The 9,938-nt window shown below is 38.7% G+C and overlaps 1 protein-coding gene across 1 annotated transcript in view; it reads right to left on the bottom strand.

Moving 5' to 3' along the window:
- The window catches only part of CRELD2 (cysteine-rich with EGF-like domains 2), a 16,644-nt gene that overhangs the window by 2,837 nt on the left and 3,869 nt on the right, over positions 1-9,938 (bottom strand). Inside the window, exons 2-8 of the mRNA XM_009318771.1 lie at positions 9,013-9,095; positions 8,006-8,116; positions 5,495-5,586; positions 4,317-4,493; positions 2,971-3,069; positions 1,230-1,307; positions 334-427 (exon numbers count right to left, since the gene is read on the bottom strand). Coding sequence (XP_009317046.1) covers positions 334-427; positions 1,230-1,307; positions 2,971-3,069; positions 4,317-4,493; positions 5,495-5,586; positions 8,006-8,116; positions 9,013-9,095 — 734 coding nt within the window. The remainder of the gene's footprint in view (positions 1-333; positions 428-1,229; positions 1,308-2,970; positions 3,070-4,316; positions 4,494-5,494; positions 5,587-8,005; positions 8,117-9,012; positions 9,096-9,938) is intronic.

The raw sequence follows: 9,938 nt of genomic DNA, 5'->3' as shown, positions 1-9,938 counted from the left end.
TCTGTTACAAAATGAATATAGATGCACGCTTCTAATGAAGTGGTAGATAACTGACAAGAGACTCACGTATTTATTTCCTGAACCTGCTATAAAATACTTTGTTCCTTTTGTAGGAGTGTTTCACCTTTTAAGCTTTGTCATGCATATTAGCTCAATAATATAAAGGAAGTGGTAAAGAAAGTCTTTGCTGCTAATACCAGAACAACTGGGTTCATTTTGATAGGCTTGAAAACTGAACCAGACAAACGCGAACATACTTTACAGGTCCTCAGCGTGGCTAACCAAGAGTGAGCTAACTGGTGTTCTACCATGTACTGCTAAATCCACCAACCTGTACACTTTTCATCTTCCTTCATGTATCCAGATGCGCAGGTCTTGCACTTGTCAGAACCTTCCCCTGTGCAACCTATGCAGCTGGCATCACATGCTAAATATAAAATATTTTAAACATAAAAATTCATATATCCGAGGTTTAAAGTACTGCCCTTACAGTGAGGCAGCTTACCACCCAAGAAATCATAGAATGGTTTGGGTTGGAAGGGACCTCTAAAGGTCATCTAGTTCCAACACCCCTGCCATGGGCAGGGACACCTTCCACTAGATCAGGTTGCTCAAAGCCCCATCCAACCTGGCCTTGAACACTTCCAGGGAGGGGGCATCTACAACTTCTCTGGGCAACCTGTTCCAGTGTCTCACCACCCTCACAGTAAAGAATTTCTTCCTAATATCTAATCTAAATCTACCCTCTTTCAGTTCAAAACCGTTACCCCTCATCCTATCACTATACTCCCTGACAATGAGTCCCTCCCCATCTCTCCTGTAGGCCTCTTTTAAGTACTGGAAGGCTGCAATAAGGTTTCCCCAGAGCCTTCTCTTCTTCAGGCTAAACCACAGCTCTCTCAGCCTGTCCTCATAGGGGAGGTGCTCCAGCCCCCTGATCATCTTTGTGGTCCTCCTCTGGACCCACTCGAGCAGGTCCGTGTCTTTCTTGTGCTGGGGGCCCCAGAGCTGAACACTACTCCAGGTGGGGTCTCACAAGAGCAGAGTAGAAATAACCAGAATTCTCTTGCTTTCCTCATACAATACATCTAAAGCCTCGTCCTCCCCATGCCCAGTCAGGACCGGACCACATTGTACTAAATGCCTGGTATCACGCCCTTCCTAGCATTACCTCTAGCATTAGATTAGAATTCTAGACGATAAAGTACAACAGCAGATTAAAAAGAAACCTTTGCATGAGAAAGATCCATCTGTGTTCAAACAATACTGGTGATCTTTGCAAGGAGAAGCAGCACACTCATCTAAATCTGAAAGATAAAAAGTGACAAGTTACCTAAAATAGTAGTCATGATTAAATAGCCAGATTAATACTTGAATGCTATGCTATGAGATGTTGTAAGAACTGGCCCACAGAAGCTACAAACTTAAACCCACTGCACTGAGAGTAATTGTTACAATGAGTTCAGGATCAGATACACAACATGTTAGACATAAAAGCAACATGGTAACATATACTGTTTTGTTCAGCTTAAACTCACATTAACAAATCAAAACTGATCCTCAGAAGATGTTTTGTGATGACAATAACAGACACATCAGAAATTCAAGAGCTCAAATTAAATAAAACTTCCAGAATACCTGCCATCCTTGTCATTTTCAAGTCAGTGTTTTGCACGCATTTATGCTTTTTATGCAAACAGCATAACAAATAAGCAGACAGACTACTTTTCTGGAATACTGTTGATTTCTCTACTCCTATATCACCAAGCTATGGCAGTTTTTAAAGTATTAAAAAAATTACACAAATGCACACACATACACTGCTTAGTTTTCTACAGAAAGCAAATTGGAGAAAGCCAAGTTGTGGTTAGGACCAGTCAAGCTGAAAACCAGTTCTACCTGGGAAGTTAAAACATGCTAGTCTTGTGATTTCAAGGAAAGAGCACAACAGTACTCACAACTAAAAAAATTGGACAGAGAAAGGCTATTTCAGTCCCCTTGCTATCTCATCTGTTACTGCAGACATAATTCCTACCTATTACTCAATTAATTTATACTTAATCAGTTGCAATGATTATTTGGAAAAAACCAGCTGTACAGAAGACAATACTGGAGCATCTTAAAAACGCTCTTGGAGCGTTCAACAGTTGCCTAAGCAGGTACCTCAGGAGCTGTAATTCAAATCCTAATTCTCGTTAGCACTTTTAAAAATAAATGGTGTTCATGTAATTTCTAAGATACTGTTTCCAGACATTATGTTAAGGGTCTTTAACTGGTCAAATTCAACCAGTTAAACAAAATGTGTTACTCTCCCCCTAGTGCGTTCCTGCATTGGGAGTATTTTTAGTACTTGGGTTTTTCCTTAAATGTTTCATACGTATCTCCTCATAAACCAAGAGAAATGCTAAGCTAGGAATAGATAAGAGATTAATGGAAGCACTGAGCTTGATGTCTCCTGGTATTTCTCTCCAGTAATGGGAAAAATTAGTATGCCTGGCTTTTAGTGAAAGGTTTGAACTCTAATAGGGTTGAGCATTTATAAACATACAGTAATGCGTGTTGTGCACACACATTGTGCAATTACTACAAAATATGTAGATAAGCTGACAAGAATCTTCCAGTAGTTGATAAAATAGTTTAAATCAAGAGCAGGACACTGTTTAGCATTCAAATGAACACAAAAACCATGTCTTACAAGGAACACCCCACTTGCTGCTATCTGTATTCCACTAAGCTAAAAAGACACATAGTGAACAGTTTGATAAAGACAATTATAATCATCAGGTGATCAGTGGGGAGGAAATATTTTCCTGCAACGTGAAACAAGTTTGGAAGAGAGAGATCACAAGCTATAGAAGTCTAAACTAACGGAACACTTCCATAAAATACAATAAAACGATGTGATGTCATCTAATCTCATTAGCCAATCTTGCTACAAAACCTGTTTGAAGTCTACTAAGCATTACTCACCCACACAAGCTGCTTCTTCATTTTTAATCCAGCCTTCCTTACAGTCTTGGCAGTCCTTGTTACTTGAACCAGTACAAGTTTTACAGGCAATGTGGCAGGCTGACATAAGAGAAAAGTACAATCTGAGCTTTGTCGAGAGATTCCAAGACAAGTTTGGGCACACAAATTCTCAAAGAAAACCTTATTTAGGATTCACTGGGAGCTATCATATTTTAGTAGCTTGATCCTCCCACTCACAAGATTAAATCTTGACTTTGTGGAGATATCATTTACAAAAATGCAGCTCTATCCTACAAAAAGAAAAAAAACAAACCCCCCAAAAAAACAGGATGCCAAAACTGGCAATTACAGTCATCTGCACCACTTATAACAGTGCCATGAACTTCTAGTGACTAGAAGCAGCAGGTCCCATTTCTAAAATATTTGGGAAGAGGAGATCAAGAAGGTAAACTTTGCTCAGCCACTCAAGGCTGGCACAACAGCTTAAACACTAGACTCAGCACTCCTACCTAACGAATCCTCAGACTACTTTATCTGCAACTAGCTATGAGAGCAATGTGTGAAGAGATACTAGTCTGAAGAACTTCACAAGGAAACATACTAGAAAGCCAGTCGTGTATGCGTATTTTATAGATGTATTACATGCATATATAACACAATATATATAACATATGCATGTTATATATTGTAATATAAAACAAATCATACAGAAGAATTACTACACAGTCAGATAAAAAACCAACATAGATCGTGTTGAAAAACAATCTTATTAGACCCCATGGTCAGAATTTAGTTGCTGCAGAATCTCATTCAAGATGTAAAAAGAGACAAAAATCCGACTAACTGAAGAAGTTTATTCCTACAACCTGACTTTGTTTCAAAATTAAGCTTAGACATACTTAACTGGAATCTATGTAGTCTACAGTACAGATCAGCCATTTCCATGCCCATTTACTCCAGTTAAGCTTACCTGAGACATGAGGAAAACCTAGCTTTCGAAGTAGTCCACTATGCAGCAATTTCAGCTCAAGATTTTTGTACAGTACTTGGGGGGCAGAGGGGCAGGCAAAGCTTGCTCTTCCCTCCTGCCTCCCTCATGACATAGATGAATTCTGCTTCTTAATTTAAGGCGGGGGTGGGAAATCAAGTGCAGTCTGGAAGGATGACTTAGCAAAACCTTAGAATTCCACCAAACTGACTGACATGTCATTTATGGTTAAAGCTGAGTGACCAAACTATAACTATTCTTTGTTGCTACATTTGTCAGGTTAAATTGTTTCTAGTTTTGTTTACAAAAACTGAAGAAGGAAGACAAAGATCTAAGCATGCGTCAAAGACTTTGTTACCTGTACAAACAGAATGTGTCTCATTTCTCAAGGTACTGAAGTAACCATTGGAACAGTCCAAACAAAAATCTCCTGTATACTCCTTGTTACAGCTACATGAGCCATCTCCACCTCGGGTACCATCACCATTACAGTGGCCATTTCCATGGCAAGGTCTTTCCGATCCACCACGACAAGCTAAAAAGGATCAAAAATACTTTTAAATCAGATGTTAAAGGAAATAAAATCCTATTCTGAGCCACAAGCACCTGAAGTCCCTCCCTCTTCATAGACAGTAAAATGTTAAAAAAAGTCACACTAAACCAGGATATAATTGCCAAAACCTTTTTTCCCTTGGGAACAACCAAAAGGCTTGCAACAAGGAATGCTCAGTAATATATTCAAGTATAAGAGGAACTCAAAACAATCTCCAGGAAAGTTCAGTTATAAATTTAATTTTGGGTAAAGACCATGGCTTAGAATTTTATCTGTTTTCCTAGCTTCCTGGCTAAAGCTTCCTGAGAATGCTCATACTGCAGTTGGAAGAACTTATTAGCAATCATTTAGACCAATATTGGGAATTGGCACTTAATTTTTAACAATATAAGAGGACAAAGCTGATCTCTAGCAAGGTGTGAGGTTTTACAGATTTATAAGTTATACAAACGTCAGGGGCCAAAATACCTCTGTTATCACTTCTGTTATCACAGACCTTACTTTCATCCAATTGTCTCCCACCTACTTGCATCCAATTTCTCCCATTGCCTTTTTAACCAATCCTCAGTTGTGAATTTCTTCATTTAATCCCCAACAGTGTTTTGGCCATTTTACTCTTGAAACTGGTCAAGGACTGTGTCTACATAGCTTCTGAAAGGCCACCTAAACAACAGACTTGATGTCACAGAGAGCCTTTAAGCATAGGTCAGGTATGGATGTGAGCATCAGACCAGATGGATTCTGCACATGTAAGTACCCTTGATAGCTCTGTACATTACTTCATGCTCAGAAGACTTTTCTTCAGGCAGGATGCTCACAAGGCACCTACCTAACTGTCAGGCAGCAAGCAGATACATACTACACAGCAGCTGGCGTCTCACGCAAAATATCATACTTCATGGATTTGTCCATGTTATGAAAGACTGAAACAAACGGGTAAAAAGAACATTATCTGCTACTGTATTTTTCAAAAGAAAAATTACCAAGGCAATCTGGTCCGTAAGTTCCAGCAGGGCAGCAAACTTCTATTGTTTCTATGCAAAGCCACTTAAACAAATCAGGATACTTCTTCTTTCTGTATATGAAAGACATTCACTTATCAATAAAAAGAATGAAGCTTCTTTGAAAGCCAACTCACACAACTGAACCTGCACAACGCTGTAGAGAAACCTATTGCACGTGACAGATCAGAGCAGGAAAAATAAGTTTCTAAAGACAATCTTATTTCAGGAACCGACTTCTAGAAGTCCTCCAACTTGAGGTGAATTTACCTTTTAAACTACAATACTATTAACAGACTCTACTCAAATTTTATAATTATATTTACGAAAAATGTGAAATAAGAGCAACCAATAAAATCAATTCATCTTGATACATACACACACCCCCTTTTTTTTTTTAAACACCTTATTTTCAGGGAAGGTTTATATATAGTTTAGATGGTCTTATTCATGTCTTCCTCTTAAAGATAACTGCTGTGTCCTTATCTTAACTATGCAGAAGATAACCCAGGACAGATATTAACATTTGCTCAAATTTTTGCCAACCTGACGATAGGGTACCTGTTAAAATTTCTCCTCTTTTTTAGCATGAATCAAGTAATAAAAAAAAACTCCTTCTAAAATAATAAGAAGTTAGTTATGTGTTACTCTAGCACTAGCATACATCCCAAACTAACAAGGAAATCGCTAGATATTATTTTGCAAGCTAGCATGAGGACTGCTCCAGTTCTGAATGACAATTCACAGATCTCAGTATCACACTGATGCTGAAGTCTCAAAAACTTTACTAAAGGAAAAACTTAGATATTCTGTAGCCTGACGGAAGTCTTCAGCAACTCCTGAGGCATGTACAGCTTCTCTTTCTAAACTATTACGCCTGACCATATTGACTCCAAGGCTCAGGCCCTGAAAAGTAAATTTACCAAGTACCACATGTGATGTAACAACTTATAAAAAAAGATCTAAGGTATTCATGGACAAAGACTGTCTTTGGAAACTACCACAGAAACTGAATGACAGTTGGATATTGCAGGTTAAAGGACAGAAGGCAAAGTTAATCAATTGCACTCAAAAGGTCTTCAGAAACTTTCCAAAAAACAATGTATTTTATGAATGGTTTTGTTTATTTTAAGAAGTCTACTTTGTTAAATTCTCTAGTTTAAGACCCATTTCTTTCAGTTCTGCAAATTTAAGACGAATTTAAGACTCTGGGTTGCATAGCTCACCTTTCTGGAAGGAATGTCCTATGAAGAGCAGCTAAGGACTTTGGGTTTGTCTAGTTTGGAGAAAAGGAGGCTGAGGGGGCGACCTCATTGCTCTCTACAGCTTCCTGAGGAGGGGAAGTAGAGAGGGAGGCGCTGATCTCTTCTCCCTGGTATTCAGTGACAGGACTCGTGGGAATGGTTCAAAGCTGCCCCAGGGGAGGTTTAGACTGGACATTGGGAAACATTTGTCTACTGAGAGGGTGGTCAGACACTGGAACAGGCTTCCTAGAGAGGTGGTCGATGCCCCAGGCCTGTCAGTGTTTAAGAGGCATTTGGACAATGCCCTTAATGACATGCTTTAACTTTTGGTCAGCCCTGAATTGATCAGGCAGTTGGACTAGATGATCATTGCAGGTCCCTTCCAACGGAAATATTCTACGCTATGCTATTCTGCTCCCTTCAATTGGCATGTTAATGTATACACAATCCTGTACAGTTAGGTAAAAGGATAAAGCAGTCATTAAGAGTAAAGTGGGTTATCAAAAATCCTTATCCAGTTATGAAACATTGTAGTGTCAGTTCACCCTATTGAATTCTAGCTGATTGGGAGTGCTGACAGCCTAAAGTAGTAAAATAATTACTTAGAAGAAACATGATTTGGAATTAAAAAAAAAAAAAGAGATCTTAAGAGATTTAAATGCTACAATGCCATCCTTGCACTAATTATATTTTATAATGGTATATCAAAAGGTTAGTTGTAACAGAAATCACAGGCAAGCTTAGAAGGCAGATAGAGAAGTCAGCTGCTACACTACCATCCTCAAGAGATCCAACTTCTAGATTTATTAGTATCAACTATTTTTCTGATTGCCAGGAGAACGAAACAATGTTTCAGGGAAAAAAAAGCAAGCAAACAAAAAACCCTTAGGAACCAAAGAGTCCCTTGCAGTTTTATGACAAAGGAAAACAAAAAAGGTAATAAACCTCAAAGTTTTCCGATGTTAGTTTGCCTCAACACCCCACTGGTAACTGAGTAGACAGTGTATGAGAAGCCAGACTGGATGTTTTGGTGCAATGCTTCCGGAATTGAAAATAAAAGAGAACACAGTACAGTGGCACATGCTATTAAAAGTCAGCCTGAACCCAGCTGTACCCAATGGCAACTCTTGAAGGATAATGAAGAATTACCCATGCTGCTATTGTTCAGGCACAAGATTTAACATTAGTAGTTCATCCTCTCAGATAACGTATCCACACAAAGATCTCCACAAAAAAATTTGATACTTACAGTTTGAACCACCATTTCTCTATATGTTCTTCATGCTCTTCTACCATGTTGTTACATTCAAAGTTACTACTGTCACACAGATTCTCTATGATCTCTACAAGACGAATTTCACTACAAGCAGAGAAGGAAAATCATAAGTTTAATTTAAACATTTGACACCACTCAAGACATGACAGAGAAGCTAGACTTCAGACTAGAATACTGTATCAGCTTATGGTGTGTTCTGAATTAGTTCCAAAACAAAGCAAATATCAGAATAAATAACTAATGAACATTACTCCAGCCAAAAAAATTAGAAGGATGACTGCAAGCAAGCCAAAGTGGTTCTTGTGTTTATTATGTCTGCAGATTGTAGGTTTGATAGATTTTTAGCTTCCCAGCAAATTTTGAGTGCAGTATTTTTCTCCTAAGTTCAACAATAAATTTCATGTATTGTTAATATTTGATACAAGCCCACTAAGCTCACAGTAACTGAGGTTCAGAAATCCCACCCTTACACCTCAATGCTCCGACGGAAATTACTAAGTGAATTTGGAAGAAAGATACCAGATCACTTTGCTCAGTAATCAAACATATATACAAAAGAGTACAGTAATCTGCAACTCCTCTGGTTTTCTGTTCAGCACTGAAATAGTGACGACTCTAGGGAGGAGATACTGCTTTTAGTTCTAAAACAAGTATTGCAGTACTTCACACCTTTTATAACTATCAATTAACTATTGACCATTATTTAAGATCATTATTTTAGGACTTCAACGGGTAAATAGAAAAAAACTACTATGACCAATGATGGTATTAACTTCCATCGTTTTCAGAAACAAGACAAATAAAGGCATTAATAAGGGGTTTCAGTCTTTACAATGCAATGTTACATTTTAATCAATAATAATTTAAGACTTGGACATGTGAAACTTTCAATATTTAAGTTCCAGACAAACACCGGTACGGTGAAGTTACGCACAGCGGACATGAAACGTAGCTGAATGAGAAGTCCTCAGACAGCTTACCTGGATTCATATTTTGACAGCGTCTTCTCTTCCCAAGCAGTGTTTCCACCACCAAAGTTCTTTTTAGCTGTATCTGCTAATCCCTACAAATGAAAAGTAGCAAAAGAATGTAAGTTACATACGGTTTGTTTCTAAGAAAAATTAAGGGCAATAGTAAATACTTATATGCAAATTGTGAAAAGCACCACGCAGAAACTTCAGTTAAGCTCTGAAGCGGCTGATCAAATTGCTAAGTGAAAGAAATAGCTCGTGACAACATGAAAAGTCAGAAAGCGTAGGTTATAGCATAACACGACTCAATTTTCATAACGCATAAACGAGGCCTTATTACAGTCTTCATTTACGTCAAAAAAACATACACGTATGAAACTTTATACCCTTCTCCTTTAAGTTTTCAGGAACTTTATTAATCAGTTGAACAGGATCTCTGCTTCATTCAGTTTTGACAGTACTTAGCCCAATCTTCACCATGTTGTAACTTAAACACACAAGCATGCAACAGGTTAATTCATCGCCACCAGCACAACTCCCCCGAGTTGCAGCCAATGCCTATCAAATCACACCTTGCAAAAAAATCTCTGCAGTTAAAGTGATCTACCAAGCCTACAACAGTACAGAGAGTATTAAGTATTTGTCACAAGCCGAAGCAGCCCCTTGCTGCCTACGTTGAATTCACTGTGCCACAAGGTAGGACTGTTGCAAGTGGCAACAGGCGCAGAATTTTAGGGGATGATGTTTTCCATCAGCACTCCTCACGGAGCCGAGCACGCTACAGCCAGCACAGCCAGTCTTTTTGCACTAAAGCACCAAAATACCTCTGACAGCAAAGCTCGAGGAGCTTCGTAACCTACCGACCTAAGGACTGCGGCTGTTATCGAAGCCGGCAGCGAAACGCTGCCGCGTACCCGCTTGACCAGCCGCCGTCC

Source organism: Pygoscelis adeliae, unplaced genomic scaffold, assembly GCF_000699105.1.
Source record: "Pygoscelis adeliae isolate BGI_AS28 unplaced genomic scaffold, ASM69910v1 Scaffold12, whole genome shotgun sequence".
NCBI lineage: Eukaryota > Metazoa > Chordata > Aves > Sphenisciformes > Spheniscidae > Pygoscelis > Pygoscelis adeliae.
This window is presented reverse-complemented; position numbering and strand designations above follow the sequence as displayed.